This window comes from Lynx canadensis, chromosome D2, assembly GCF_007474595.2.
Source record: "Lynx canadensis isolate LIC74 chromosome D2, mLynCan4.pri.v2, whole genome shotgun sequence".
NCBI classification, from domain to species: domain Eukaryota; kingdom Metazoa; phylum Chordata; class Mammalia; order Carnivora; family Felidae; genus Lynx; species Lynx canadensis.
Genome location: NC_044313.2, coordinates 40,748,817 through 40,764,886, shown reverse-complemented (window position 1 = coordinate 40,764,886; position 16,070 = coordinate 40,748,817). Strand labels below are relative to the sequence as shown.

The 16,070-nt window shown below is 49.7% G+C and overlaps 1 protein-coding gene across 7 annotated transcripts in view; it reads left to right on the top strand.

The window, feature by feature from the left end:
* Positions 1-15,050, top strand: part of WDFY4 (WDFY family member 4) — a 295,461-nt gene extending 280,411 nt beyond the window's left edge. For 6 of the 7 annotated variants that reach the window (XM_030335435.1, XM_030335436.1, XM_030335430.1 and 3 more), the window contains 6 exons: positions 694-852; positions 5,342-5,521; positions 7,374-7,556; positions 9,721-9,805; positions 13,456-13,567; positions 14,584-15,050. In XM_030335435.1, coding sequence (XP_030191295.1) covers positions 694-852; positions 5,342-5,521; positions 7,374-7,556; positions 9,721-9,805; positions 13,456-13,567; positions 14,584-14,650 — 786 coding nt within the window. In that variant the 3' untranslated portion in view covers positions 14,651-15,050. The other variant, XM_030335437.1, reaches the window with a different exon arrangement.
* Positions 15,051-16,070: the final 1,020 nt, after the last annotated feature.

Genomic DNA, 16,070 nt, shown 5'->3' with positions numbered 1-16,070 from the left:
CTTGTGGGCCAAGCCTCCAACCCATATTCTAAGGAGCGGAGCTTACAAGTTCACAGTGCACGCTGTCACTTCACAGCAGTCTCTGGCACCAGCCGGTCACTTGGCTGCGTGGAGGCCACTCAGACTCTCAGTCTGGGTGTGGAGTCTTGGGGTTCCCCTGGCATTTGCTCACGGCTCAGACTCCGAGGACACTCACTGAGCATTGAGCCAGCGCCAGAAGCGAGCCGTCTGGTTGCCCTTCATCCGCCCTTGACTCAGGCCACAAAGTTACTTCACATCTTGCTGTGGCCCTGGCCACCTCCAGCCTCCTTTCCTAGCCCAACTTCCCTCCCACCCTACATCCCACCCACCGATCACATGACATGAACTCCCTGCCCACCGAGCTCTCCCTTGCCACCCCCAGCCTTCCCTACCACTTCATGGGGCAGCCAGGTGTTTACAAGGTCTCCCTAACTCCCTGCTCGCTTGTGTCTCCCCACTCACTAGAGTATGAGCTCCCTGGGGACAGGCTTGGATTGCCTGGATTGGGTCACCAGTGCCAGCCTCCGGAACACATGACATGTCCTGCAGTTCCCATGGCACACAAGCAGGCCAGCAGCATCCAGACCTGCCCTTGTCCCTCTGTCACCCTGTCCGGGCTCTCGGCCCTGTGCTGGCTGGGGCGCCAGTGCTCACCCCACTTGTCTCCCATAGATCCTGACGACATTCGAGAACCTGGCTGCCTGGGGCCGCTGCCTGTGTACCGTATGCCCAGCCCCTACAACGATCATCACCTCTGGGGCCAGTGCGGTGGTCTGTGTATGGGAGCTCAGCATAGCCAGAGGCCGCCCGAAAGGCCTGCACCTCAAGCAGGTACGATACCTCAGGTGGGGATTTTACCTCAGGCGGGGATGGTGTCTCAGGTGGAGATCGTGCCTGGGGCATGTGTGGTGCCTCAGGCAGGTATAGTGCCCTAGCGCCATCTAACTCCCTGCGCACCAAAAGCCCTGCCTCCCTCAGGAGCCGAGAACACAGAGAGGCACTGGTGACGGCACATGGCTGTTTGCTGTTAGAAGGCCACGGTTCCATGCCCACGGTGGTTTTGACAAGCCCACAGGGCAGGTAGCCCCGTGGGACCCATCCCTCAATGAGAGATGCCGCTTACGCATCAGAGCCAGTGAAAGCAGTTTCCTTGCACTTGAGAACATTTTTGATCATGTGCCGTGGGCACTTGTGCGGATAGCCTCCTTTTACCTTCTCAACAACACTGTAAACTAGGTGCTGTTGTTCTCCTTACTTTACCGGTGGAAAAAACAGGTGCGAAGAAGTCAAGTGACTCGTCGTGGAGCCGGAAATTGAAAGACTATTTCAGAACAGCAGTGGAGTAGAGCAGAAGCAGGCGGGGGCAGTGGGCTCCTTCCAGTCCCGCCTCAGGAATCACCGCCGCTCTCGTAACAAGCAGAGTGTACTCGCTGTTTGCTTGAGACTCTGTACATTCGTTTTAGTCTGGCGAATCCGGCACTGTTATTCCCACTTCCACGAAAGGAAACTGAAGCTCAGAGAGAGCGAGTTTGCGTTTTAATCTGGGTCGATCTAACTCTAAACCCACGCTTCCTGCCTGTGCATCCTGGAACCTGCCCAGAATACCACTAGGGTACGCTTCCAACTCTAAAATGCAGCTCATTTTTACATCTGTATTCGCAGTTAGCCATATAGACCCAAGATGACAACCACCAAAATTAATCATACAAAACTCACCACGGATCAGATTTCCTAAACCACACATGTTTCACTGAAACTGCTCCGCGGTTTCTCTGGATGCTTTTCAAGCCCTCCCCTCACCACCCTACCACCCCCTGCAGCACACGTGTGGTGCAAGGTAGGCACTCAGTAGACGAGAGGTAAAGAACGACTGGGTCAGTGCTGAGGGGGCCGATTACTCCTGTGGAGCAGTGGCACCTGCTGAGGGAGCTGTGCAGGCCAAGTGCAGGCTGCCTTCCCCAGACTCTCAAAGCCAGCCTCGGAGCGCCCTGCCTTTTCACCTTTTCACGCTGTTCTAGGTTTCCTTCTCCTTCCATGGACTGCGGGCAGGGGGCTACGTTCTTACTCCTGACCTGTGTGAAGAGACCGCACATTATTATTACTCTATGGAGTGCTCCCTTATCCCAGGCACCACTTTAGGGACGCCCTAGATCCAGCCTGACTGCAGAGCCGGCCTTGGGGAGTCGGGGAAGCGGCCTCCCGCTACCGCTCCCAGGTCCCTTTTCGAAATGAAGATGTGCTATATAAAAGCCCTGTATTGACAGCATAAAAATGTAATTCATCATCCTCTCCTAGTTATAAATCAAGAGGAAAAGGTAAGGAGAATCCCACACGCTCTTATTTCCTACGCAGAATAAAATCCTTTATCATTTACCTGTAGTGGCTGACATGGCCTTGGGGATCCCCCAGACCACCAGCTGCTCAGTGAGGGGGTCTGTCCCTGACTTGCCGGCAAAGACATCATTAAATAGTTTCATACACAGTTTTTTTTAAGTGTTTCATTTTTTAAAGATATTACAACATTAAAGACAAATTTCAAATTCACTTCAAAGTTGAATAATTCTCTATAATCTCTATAAAAGTTTCCATTGTCACATACTGCCATCCCCAGATATACATATTTATACCATTCTGATCATTGTGTAGATATGTTTATTCTGTTTCCACCCAGCCTATCAAATTGTTTCTGCTTCTCCACAGTCTGTAATTTACATTTCAATTGTTCCGTATTATTCCATTTCCATAAAATTACATTTCAATTGTTTTGTTATGTCAGTGCGCCAGGGTTTAATAAACCGTTTCTCCTCAAACTAGACAATTACATTACTTCCAAATTTTAACTATTTTAAATAATGTTGCAGACAACAGCTTATATAGATTGCTGTTTGCTTCTGATTAATTGTTGCCTTAAAATAAATTTCAAGAAGTAGAACTACCAAGCAGGGACATAGTGCTTTCGATAGTGGTTCTGTAACTTTACATTGCCACCGCAATTAATTAAGAGTGCCCATCTCACCACAAGTGTCCAGCATGAGCAATTATTTCCAGAGGCTTTTGTTTTATTTTATTTTATTTTATTTTATTTTATTTTATTTTATTTTATTTTATTTTATTGTGTTTTATTGTATTTTATTTATTTTTTGCTGCTTTACTTAGGCATGATGACAATGAAGTCATTTTAATTGGCCACGTAGAGAGGTACTGTGACAGTACCCCCTGATTCATAGTTTCACGTGCCATGGTCTCAGTCACCTGTGGTCAGCCATGGCCCGAAACCAGATAATCCCCCTTCTGACTCATCATCAGAAGGTCAGTAGTAGCCTCAGGCCACGTCACAGTGCCTATGACATTCACCTCATGTCATCACAGGAAGGACGAGTAGCGTCCAATAACACATTCTGAGAGAGAGAGGCCACACTCACATAACTTTTATTGCAGTACATTGTTATAACAGTTCTATTTTATTACTAGTTATTGCTTTTAATCTGTTACTGTGCCTAATTTATAAATTAAGTTTTTTCATAGCTATGTATGTACAGGAAAAAAACAGTACACACAGGGTTTGGTACTACCCACAGTTTCAAGCATCTACTGAGGGTTTTGGAACATGTCCTCCATGGATAAAGGGGACTACTATATTCTTATTTATTTTATTTATTTATTTAAAAATATAATTTATTGTCAAGTTGGTTTCCATACAACACCCAGTACTCATCCCAACAAAGAGCCAGTAGACAGCACATTGACATCTGCTGTCCTCCTTCGCTGATGTCCTCAGCCTTTCCAGATGGGGTGGCTAAGTGCCTCGTGATGAGAGGCAATGAGCCTTACACGGGTGGTCAGTGCCTGCACGCAGACTGGCCCCCCTCACTCTCCAGTGCCTCCCTTTGCAAAGCAGTAGACTTGGCTCCATTAATGGACAGCACATGGGGACACTTGGGCTCAGAGCTTCTCTCTCTGAATCCCCAGCCTTTAGTCCAGCATCCCCTGGCTTGCACTCTTTGGAGTCACCATGTCCCCCTATGGTCAGAACTCAGTCATCAGAGCTCCTGTCAGATCCTCTGCTTTTCTCTTTGTGTGGACAGCTTCCAGTTTCCTGAGATGACCCCAGTCATCTTCTGTGGGTCACGTCCAGAACCTTGCCAGCCCCATCTGCTTGGTGCCACATTAAGATCTACCGAAAACAAACAGGAATCCCTGGCAGAACTCTTCCTGGCTGTGACCAGGCAAAGTGACAGATTTGAAAAATGATGCTCAGACTCATTGACCCAAATGAGTGAGCAGCCATCCGTCCTGAGGGTGGAGGTTTACCACTAGGTAAGCCAGGGTAATCACATTTCAGAACGCCATCTCTTCACTTCTCTGGCTCATTCCAGAAGACAGCTGCCCGTGTGGATGCAGCAGCTCTCAGATCAGGCTTACCTGGCAGCTTCTGGGACCACTGTGATGGAAACCACACTGTGGCCAGCGGCCGTGGACCTGGGAACACCAGGCCACCCCAGCCCCTCCGGCACGTGTCCCTGGGGAGCAAGGCCTCTGGCCATATCTGGATACATAGCCATCTGTGAACCAGGCCAGACCCAGCACAGGCCAACCTGAGGGCCAAGACCAAGGCCCTGAGTCACCTGCTGCCACGTGGCCAGACAGGCTATGAACCCAGATCCGTCAGACTTGAAAAGTCACATCTTTTTTCATGATGACCTGACAGCCGCCCCACCGCCTCCCTTCCATTTTAGTTGGCAGAGGCATGTTTGTTTCTGAGGTTCTCCTGGGGTAATGCTCAAACTGGAGCGTGCATGCAAATTTCCTGGAGAGCTTGTGAAAACCCATGGTTTTCATCACAGCCCCGCCCCCAGAGTTTCTGACTCAGTCGGTCTTGGATAGGGCCCAAGAATTTGCATTTGAATTTCTAGCTGACGTTTATGCACCTGGTTGGGACACTACACTTGGTAAATCAGTGTCCTTGCACGTGACTAGTGGTACGTGCAGCTTCAACACGCAAGGCCAAGTGTAGGTGAGCTCACAGCGTGTGAGGGTGCTACTGGCCTGTTTCAGTTATGATAAAAGGGCTGCAGATCCACCCTGGCTGAGCCTCAACTCCCAGAAATGGATGGAACTGAGAGGCCAGCAGAGACTCATGTACAAACACACACATGGAAACACACGCACACACATACCACAGACTTTGGAATCATGGAATCACCCTGAATCTCTGTTTCCTCATCTGGAGCCCAACAGTAAGTGGGAAAGCAGGAAATCTCCCCAGGTACCTAGATTGAGGGTCCCTCCCATAATCCGTGGGTCTCCTTCTTATCCCCAGGCCTTATACGGACACACACAGGCTGTCACATGCCTGGCAGCATCAGTCACCTTCAGCCTCCTGGTGAGTGGCTCCCAAGACTGTACTTGCATCCTGTGGGACCTAGACCATCTCACCTATGTGGCCCGCCTGCCTGCCCACCGGGAGGGTATCTCTGCTCTTGCCATCAGTGACGTCTCGGTGAGTCCTCATTTTCTCAATGTCTATGAGCCTGCCTGAAAGCATGGTGCAGTGTCCCAAGAGAAAACCCAGGAGCAAAGAGAGGCTGATCTCCCAAGAATGTTGAGAAATGTTGTCCCAAATGTGTGGAGTATTCTTTGCCCAGGCAGAGTGGAGCCATCAACATGTGCAGCATCTGGTTCTAGATTTTATTTTTTCCTTTTTTATTTTTCTCCCTCAGGGTGGTGAGAGTGGTGGGAGGTGTCTGTTCTGGCACAGGCATGAGGGAATTGGGGCAAGAAGTTGGCTTTGGTAAGAGATCTTCTGGGCTTGGCGGACTAATTCAGTTCGCTGATGTTAAGTCAGTGTTAACTCATCAGGTGCTTCTGGTCTCCATGGCAGGAAGTGCTTCTGTTTGTCCCTCCAAGCTGCTACCAAAGATAAGCCTGTCAGGAACGTGTGTGTGTGTGTGTGTGTGTGTGTGTGTGTGTGTGTGTTATGTCTGAGTGAAACAGAGAGACACAGACAGATAGACAGAGACCGAGACAGAGAGAACAGAAAGAGTTAGAGAACTATATATCTAAATCTCAGTGTGGAATTTCTCCCAGGCTGGAATCCTCATCATAGGGCATGGGGTTCCGTGAGTATTCAAAGGCTCTGCATCTTCTCACAGAAAACCCTAGGAGTCCAGGGCATGGATAGAGTGGCAAGGGGATAATAGAAAGAGGGGGAGATAATGAAGAAGGCTCCTGGTCCCAACTTTAGCCAAACATGGTGTTCCAGGTAGACTTGAATCTAGGATGAATCTTACATGGGCAGAACAGAGGATGGATGGATGGATGGATGGATGGATGAATAGGTATGTGGCTGGATGGATATTTGGGTGAATTAATGGGCGGATAGGTAAGTGGGCAGATGGAGGGTGGATGGATGGTTGGATGGGAGGATGGTGAGTGAATGGATAAATTGGTGGATGCATTGGGAAAGGCACCAAGCCCTGATCTGAGAGAGCATTATAAAGAATAATGTCCTCAGATCTCAGAGGAGACATATCATGACCAACAACTTGTTGAATTCAACTTGTCCTGGAGCCAACTGAATTCACTAAGTGCCTACTGGGCTCAGGGTTGGGTGCTTGGCAGAGATGTATCAGACATGGTCCTCAGCCTCAAGCAGACTCTAACAGAGCCAGACAATTCAGAAAGGGGTATGATGGAGCCCAGGGGGCTATGGAAGGGCACTGAGTTCCCTACGTCCTTTCTGTGGTTAGGGCAAGACTCAAAGGCATGGCTCCAGCTGGTTTTATGAGTCCTCAGTGACAGTGACCACTATACCATTGGCCATAATATTGACAAGGACTTGAGAAGAAAACTCTAGACATAAACATTTCAGGAGATTCAATGGGGACATTTCTCCTCAGAAATTCCCTTCAGAGAGACATCACCAATTCTTTGAGCCATATACAATCATTCAAACCTCTGTACTCTGCCCTCTACCAAGTGATATCCAAATCTTCTTCATAGGGACAGGGCTGGCCTGCCTGCCCTGTCCAGGCCCCATGTCTAGAGCCAGAGGCAGTCTCCAGGCTGTGGAAGGAGTCTAAAGGGTAAGTCAGCCAGTTTGTGTCAGAGAAAGCAGTATCCAAACACATGACTGCAATATGGAAATAGCCAGGAATTTGTAGTTGTGTGAAAACACAAGAGACCTATGAGCCATCTAATAAGAAGTGGGTGTCTTAGGTCTTGGAGTACCTTCGTTAGTCTTCAGAAGATAGCAGGTTAAGGGTGCTGGGATGTGCAAACTCTGGCTGAGCAAATGCGGATGGGCAGGCAGTGACCTCAGCATGGAGTGAAATCAGTTTTTATTGCTGCAGGGCACCATTGTCTCCTGTGCGGGAGCCCACTTGTCTCTGTGGAATGTCAACGGACAGCCACTGGCCAGCATCACCACGGCCTGGGGCCCTGAAGGAGTCATAACCTGCTGCTACATGATGGAAGGGCCAGCGTGGGACACAAACCATGTCATCATCACTGGAAGTCAAGACGGCATGGTTCGGGTAGGTGTGTCTTGGGCAGAATGAAGGCAGAATGAAGGCAGAATGAATACAAGAAAGTGGTCTTTGTTCTCACTTCCTCCAAGAGCCCAAATCTATAGGCTGCATTTGAGACCAAATGGTATGCCAGACTAGGTCTTCATGGCAAGTGAGGGCAAAGGCAAGGCTCTCTCCAGGCAAAACGTAGATAGATAGATAGATAGATAGATAGAAGATAGATAGAATTATATATATAATTGTATACACACATATACTCATGAAATGAAATAAACATTTATCAGCACAAGGTGTGTAAGCTGAATGGTCAAATGTGTAAGAACATAGCCCAGTGCTGAAAAGAAATATTTGGGCGATCCATTCACACACTTGCCCATCCATCATCCACCCATCTGTTCACCCACTAATCCATCCAACAAGGGAGCGCTGACCTAGCCGCCAGAAGCCAGCCGGTGCAGCCGCCAGCCAAGAATACAGCGACGACGGTACCCAACGAGGATCGCGCTACCAGCTGCCGGTCCTTCCTTCCCTCCCTCCTCCCTCCCTCTCTCCATCCCTCCCTTCCTCCTTTCCTTCCTTCCTCCATTCCTTTCCTCCTATACAATGATCTATCCTTCCATATACCTATCAATTTACCCATGAATCCATCTATACATCCAAATATTTTTTATCTGTCCATCACCCTAACTCTGGCTCTGTACCAAACTCATCATACAAGCCACAGGGAACACAGAAATTAATAATAGGCCATTATCCTCCAGCTGATCATATCCTAGAAGAGAATACAAACAGAAAATACATGTATGCAATGCATGCTATGACCATGATAATCAAAGAGTGCCATGGACCCTCTGAGGAAAGCCATGGAGAGGGAAAGCATCAATAAACCAGGAAGAGAATGAAACAGAAACATTGAATTGTGAGGATTAGCCTGGGAAGAACAAGGCAAGCTTTCTGAGACTGACAGGAGGGATGAAGGAATGAGTAAAGATAAGGAATAATTCAGAGGCTCACTTAAGAAACTGTCAACTGAATTCCACAGTTTAAAGGAAATGTTGATTGAAGGCCATAATGTATTCAAGAAAATGTCCATTGATTGCTTCAAATGTTTATGAAAGCTTGCTGAGTGCCATCATGGCTAAAACTTGGCCTTGCTTTGCATGGGTGTCCATGCCCCAAGGCTCAGAATAATCATGGAGATAATACTTGCTGAATCAATATGTGGTGAGGGTCCAAAGGGAGTATGGATTTATTTCTAACAGACATGAGAGGAGATGGCAGTATAGCTGAGTCCCAAGGATGAAGAAAAGTTACAGCATATGGAGAGGCCAAGCAGGCTGAGAGGTCACTGTGTGTGGGTGGGAGAGACAAGGCTGAGGAGGGTCCCTTGAGAAGCCCCATTTGTGGGCTAGGAGGGGTACATCGTCTGCAGAGAGCAGGGCATCCTGGGCTAGCCAGAACATGAGTAGGTCAGGGAGGCCTGGGCTTGGTGGGGTGACTCACACTGTGGGTCAGTCAGAGGAGCCCAGGCTGGCCAAGCAGCAGGTGCATTTTTTTTGTGGGCCCCCATGTCATGAGTGAGAGACTTTCACGCACACAGCACTCATTCATCCAACACGGCAATTGAGCTCCTGGAATGGCCCAGAGCTGGGTTAGGCCTGGTGTGGAGTTCAAAATATCATTAAGAGTAGGCTGATCCTTGCCCTTTGTCAACATAACATCTGGATTCAGCAAGTGAGAAGCCATATGCAGTCAGCATGAGGACCTTAATAGAAGGGCTTGGGACCAAGAGCCAGACACAGAGAATGGGGAGGCCTAGCTGCTAAGTGGTGAGGGAGGCCTCCAGGGATGGCGGCAGCAGGGTGAAAGGGCATTAGCTAAGTAAAATGACAATAAACTAGCTGCTGGGTCTCATCCCTGCAGATGAGAGGTTGAGGACGGAGGCATTATGGTCACAGGAGGGCAGAGTAAACCCACCTAAGCTTCAACGGTGCTCTACTGAAGCCTAAGTAATTTTTTGTCCCCAAGAATACATTAGTGTTGGAAGTGAAAGGGGACCATATTCCCATCCCTTCCCTCAGGGTCTGTTGGATGTGAGGGAATGGGATGGGCCCGAGGCCACAGACAGGATCATTTCCCCAGCCATTGGCCCTTTTTCTTTTCTGGACAGATTTGGAAGACTGAGGACATGAAGACATCTGTTCCCGGGCTGGTAGCACCAGAGGATCCCTCAGCTCAACCTCTGAGCCCAAGAGGTACCTGCTCTGCTAAGGGTGTGGGGCCTTCGCCTTGCAGTCTTCACTCCCCCCCTCCCCTCCCATAGCTCCATTCAGTCCTACGGAGTCCAGGGAAGCCATTGAATCTCTCTGGATGTTGTCAAGTTGGGGGGACAGAGCACAGTTTACTGCAAGCTGCCGGCAGAACGTGAAGCAGCATGGAGTAGTCCCATTGCATCCTGGCCCCGTCATGCAGGGACCAGCAAGCTCTGGGATGCTCCCTGGACATGTGAACAGTCGTGGTGGTTTTCAGGGGCTTCTGAGCCTCAGAACCTTACAGAGCTTAGTTTGATGTTCTCCATCTGCCTAATGACCCCTCAATGCCAAACTTCCCAGCCCAGGGCCTGGGTCCAAATGCCTACTTGCCTGGACAGCCAGGCTGCAGAAAGGGAAAAGGAGGGGCCAGGAGGGGCCTTGCCATATGCCTGGAGAGAGGAAGTGGTTCCATAGCGCCCTGGCCTGCCCTGGTAATCCTGGCTCCGTCCACCCAACTCCCCATGGCAAGTTCCTCAGAGTGGGTCTGGAGGTCCTCTACATCCGCAATTCCCAGGAGCCTTATTAAAAATGTAGATCTGGGTCCTGTTTTTACCTTAAGCCCTGGCAAAAGATTGGGGGTTGCTAGATTTCCATGTCTAACAGGTCCCCAGGTGAGTGTGGTGTGTACCAAGGTAAAAGAACGACTGTTCTGGAACCCTCTTTGGTTTGTGGCAGATGGAACTGACGTAAGAAAATCTGTTCTCTATTCTGCCATCATGGCCTCTGGTACCATCACCACCATGGCCACCACTGCTCAGCTTGCAGGGAGAGGGCTGACCCTGAGCAGTCTCCATCGTGCGTACTTGCCGTGTATTCTCTAATTTGTCACGACAACCCCGTGAGATAGATTTTACTATGCCACCCATATGAAGGATTAGGAAATTGAAGCACAGAGGCCTAGGAGCTTTCCCAGAGTTACCCAGAAGCGTAGGATTACCATCATTCTCACTTTTGTCCCCAGAGCGGACATAAGCAACCTCAGACCAACTTCAGACGGCCAGGCGAACCTCAACCGCAGATACTGCCATGCATCATCAACAATAGCACCACCCCTGATCACAGGCACAAAGATCACCAGCAAAGCCATCACCTCCTTCTCTTCCACCACAGCTGTCCCAATAGCCCCCAACCATCACCTCCTCCAGCGCAGCCAGCCTTCTTTCTCAGCTCCGTCTTCATCAAAGATTTTGGCCCAGAACCGAGACATTTTTCTTGGTGCCGCCCATGATGAAAGGAAACATGTTACCATGAAGTGTGACTTCTCCTGTCATCATGAGTTCTGGTTTACTCGTATCCCAAGACCCATGATCATTCACGGGAGAGAATTTATTAGAGTGCTAAGGGCTGCCTTCTAAAAAGAGTAGCCATCTTCAGTTAGTTCCTTTCTAGAATATACTCCACACCTTCCTGATTCATTTAATCATCCATTTATTGTTCTTTCTTCACACAAACATGCACAGACATCTGATCAGCCCTTACTGGGTCCCAGGCTCTACACTGAGAATCCCTTCCTTCAAAATAACACCATCTGGGCACCCTTGTCAATAATGTGGGCAGACCCAAAGCAGTGACCTCAGAAGGATCTACAACCACATTCACTTCATTGTTCCTAGTACCTTGAGGGTCCTTTGGGACTCCAAGGAATCACCCCATCTCAGGGTAAAAAGAAAGATGTGTGGGGTTTGTACATTCTAAAAAAACTCACAACACTTCTTTGAAGAACGGGGGTCAGACTTTCTCCCCTATTTCTCCCACCCAGTTGGAAGAGAGCTAGCATAGAATCCTATTCCCCAGCCTCATTATGAACAATTCTGTGGTACACCTGCACGAAAGGATGCCAGTTCAGTCCTTGGCTCCACTGCCCATTTCTGAAGCTATGGAGGTCCCATGAGGCAAAGGTTGATAAATGGATGTCTGAACAAGAATGCTGGATGGATGGAAAGACTGATGAATGAAGAGCACCTCAAAGACCTTCCACTGGTTCTGGAAGTGCCAGTGCATTCATGGGTTTCTGTTCAGGGTCAACAGTTGTGCTGGGATTGTACTCATTGGGAATGGGGTCCACAGAAATGGGAAGTGACATGAAAAGCAAGAGGCAGGGCTCTAGACCTAGTTCTGTGCCCAACAATTACTCTGTCCCTCAGTTCCCCTGCCCCTGACATGTCAGGATGTGCAGGAAGTACCTAACATGAAAAATAACAGACATAGACAAGAATCTGCTCAACAAAATGCAGGCTGTTCTTATCATTTTTATAGGCTGGTAAGAGCCTTCTCCCTTCATATACTGGCCGATGACATTACGGAGCTCACAAGACTGTTTCAGGCTGGCAGCAGCCCCATCACGCCTGGGTCCACATCCTTCCCTTGCTGTTTGTCCCGACCTGTCTGAGGTCACCACCGCCAAATAGAAAACAAGTGCCAGGGTTGTGATTACAGTTTAAGGGAGGATTCAGGTGAAATGGCATGAGGGCACGGATGTATTCATGAAAATCAGGCTGGACCACAGTGTAGAAATAGAAAATCCATTTGCACGCTTACAAACCTCAGCCTGTGGAGGTCTCGTTGTTCTCCGAATATTGCTCAAACCCATTTTGCTGGAAGGTGACAGAATCAGGCATGGCACGTGGATGTTTGTACCTGTGTTCTGTTGGTGTGCATGTTGCTATATCCCTCAGATGTCTTAAGGGGCAAGACAAGAAAGCTTTGGAGATATTGAGGATGCCTCGTTTGTGTACAGACATGATCTAATTTCGGCCCGGAATTCATTTATTTGTCATTTGAAACAAGGACCAACCCAGTCAGAGCACAACGTATTTTAGGAATCACCTCGTAGACTTGGACTCGACCTGGAACACACAAAGGGCTCCGGGAAGGCTTGTAGTGTGGCCTTCTGCACACACACAAAATGTGCACGCACTTCCCGGTGCACAGGCCTCTCCGCGCACGTAGGAGGCCACCCTGGGACAGCTGGGACAGCTGTGTCGTTCCTGCCCTGACTCTGAGTGACTTCGCAGGGATGTACCCAGCTGATGTCTCTCCATCTCGCCCTCCATGTTGAAGGAATTACTGTCTGCCCCCAAATGCAGTCATTAAAATGAGTGAAGTAACAATCATTGAGTTATATTTTTTGAAAAAATGTTCTCAGCATTTAATTATTGGTTGTGGCGTGAGAGGATTTAGATAAGTTGATAATGCCGACTTTATGTAATTTATTTTTACTAGGCAATTACGGGCTGCGTTACATCCTGGCAGCAAGGTATTGTGGGGCATCTTATTAAGCATAAAGCCAGTAAACACTGATGAACAATTTTGCTGAACTAGGCATGCAATTTAGAAAGCAATAATACACAAATCCAATTTGGTACACAATGGATACCGCAGCCCGTCAGCACATGTAACTATCACAGCCTGCAAATTAAATTGGGACGGCCCTTTTTGCAACGGCACAGGCCAAGATTAAATATATTTTCCCCTCAATTTAACAAGTTGCTGACCACAAATATAAATATGTGTGTATGTGTTTGTGGCTCTGCCCGTGGACATCCACGTGCATGCATGGGTTTCCTAATCGTTCTCTCGCACGATCCCCACAGGTCACAGGTGGGAGAAGAATCTTGCCCTCTGTCGAGAGCTGGATGTCAGCCTTGCTTTGACAGGGAAGCCCAGCAAGACCAGCCCTGCGGTGACAGCCCTAGCCGTGTCCAGGTAACCAAGGCCTGGCTCCTTCGGGCCTCCAGCAGCTCAGGGCTCAGGTGGCCTGGCCCTGGAAAGTCGCCTCACTACTGTAGGCACCAGGGAGGGCCCACCTTGCACAAGAGGCAAATGAGGAGCCCACGTAGGGCCCTAGGAAATGTTTTTTAACACACACATGTTCGTGCTCTCTCTCTCTTTCAAATACCCGTGGATTCATAAAGAAATGTAAAAGGGTGTAGCTTTGTAACTTCATGCTGGGGAGGCACTGTTTTCCTGAGGCCCGCTACCGATGCTAACATTTGGTGTGATGAGTATCATACATTAAAAAAAAAAAAAGCGCCTTTTGAGAGCTCTCAGCCAGTGTAGAATAGCCAAGTGTCAGCCACTACACTTGATAGACATTATTTGATTCTTCATAATTACCCAGTGGAGGTAAGTGGTCCTTTCTGTCATCAACCCATTGCGCACACTAGGGAGTGGAGTCTCCGGAGGCCGCGGGCCTTGGAGAGGCCCTTCCCTTCCTCCCTCACTGCCCTGCAGTTGCTGGCTCAGGGTCTGTAGTGGTGGGAACCACACAGTGTTCCAGAAGCCAGGCTGAAATGAAGTGGGCCAGTGTAGGACATGGGAAAAGGGGGCCGGAGAGTCCGGAGCCCGAACTCTGCTGGAAAACTTGCCATTCGTTTGTAGGGGGGCCAGACTGTCTCTTCATAGGACAAAAGGCACACTTGGAGATGCTGGAGAGAAAAGTCAGGGCCTCACCCTGCTGCCAGGAGCCTGGGCATCTTGGGGAGTCCCCCCATACTCATGAGGGGTGCCACAACCCTCAGAGCTCAGAAGTCCCCCCTCTTTGGGGTCAAAGCATTCTCCAGTTCTCCCAGCCCCACCCCTGCCTCAGGTGGAGGTCAGGTGCAGGCCCCACGGGGTCCTGGACCGAACCCGCCATGTCGCAGCGTCCTGAGTGCCAGCTGGGATGAGTGGGACCCACAGGCTTGGCTCTAACACTCCTGTCTGTTCCTTCTCTTCCCAAGAAACCAGACCAAACTCCTGGTCGGCGATGAGAAGGGGAGAATATTCTGCTGGTCTGCAGAAGGGTAGGAAGAAAGACAGTGGAGGTCAGGTGGAGTGAGCGGCAGGTGCCCTGAGTGGCAGCAGCAGCACCAGCAAAGAGGCTGTCGTGGTGCCTGGGGCACAGAAGACTCTCCCCTGAGGAAGGGGCTGCTGGCCATCAGAGTTGCACACCCCGAGCCACTCCATGGCCCATGCGACTTTGGCCTTGGGTTGCCCAAGGACACACTCCATAAAAAGGAGAAGAGCACCTGGGAGCCTGGGAGCAGCAATCTGGAAACTGTGACTCACCCACAAGCTGCCCACGAACTCACAAGACTCACCTTTTCAAAGGGCTTATTACACTGAAAAAAATTGGGTCACTGCTGGAAGCTAATGGGAAATATTGGATTGTCTTTATTTTATTAAAACGACCATTTTCAAAATGCAAGAGGGCTCATGAGTGTAAGATCACCACCCTTTTCCACTCAGGTGTTCGCATCCCATACCTAGAAAGGCAGGAAGGCCTCAGGGAAGCACAGCCCGCCCTCAGAGTGTTTCTCAGGCCCTCCTGCCTCCCTCCCTGGAATCTGGCTTTCCTGCAGGCTTGCCCGCCAGACAAGGTTCGTGGGGAACGAGGGGCTATGCTCAGGAGGCCTGGCTAACGTGGCTGACAGGACGTGAACGTGAGTCCTCTGGCAGGCATAGGGAAGTCAGCCTGGGGGTGAGGGAGAGGCACGCTGCCGAGGTGTGCCTACCCTATCTCTGTGCCCCAGAGAAGACTTGGGCTTGGCAGGCTTTTCCCAGGGCCTGACCTTTCATGAGGGTCAAGGACCCCTGTCCACATGTTGATTTGGAGCTGGAGCTCCTCCTGGGAAAATTCGGGCTGCTACGTGACTTGTGCTCTCCATCTGAGAAGATGGCAGGTAGGGAGTCAGCTGAGCCCCTCTGAGGAATTCCAGTGCCTTCCAAGGCACCAGTCACTCTCAGTCCTGTTGTTGGGCACTGAAGGCATCACCCGATTCCAATGCCTTCTCTCCACCCCAGACTTTCAGAGCTCCTTGAAAGGCAATTCACCTGCCTCTTCAGTGAAATCAAGTCCGGGCGGGTGCACGGGTTGCAAATCTCCTTAGCAACTCCCCTCCCTGAGATTTTTCCCTCCAGGGAACACAATCCTTTCCATATTTCTGCAAGCCCTGCAGAGGCCCTGATGAGTGTCCCCATTCAGCGTAGCTCAGGGCTGGGAATGGCGAGAAAATGGACTTGATGTCTTATGGCCTGGGTCGCCTGGCCTCCAGGGGCAGTGAGTCAATTTAAAGATAAATCTTCAGAATGGACAGGTGGTACGCAGCTATGTCAAAGATAGTGAGTGAGGGATGGTTAGCAAACAGTGAGCTATCTGTAAACTTTGAGGTCTTTGCAAAGGGCAAGACAGAGGACGAGGTGCTTCTCAGGTCCACTGCCCCCCTCC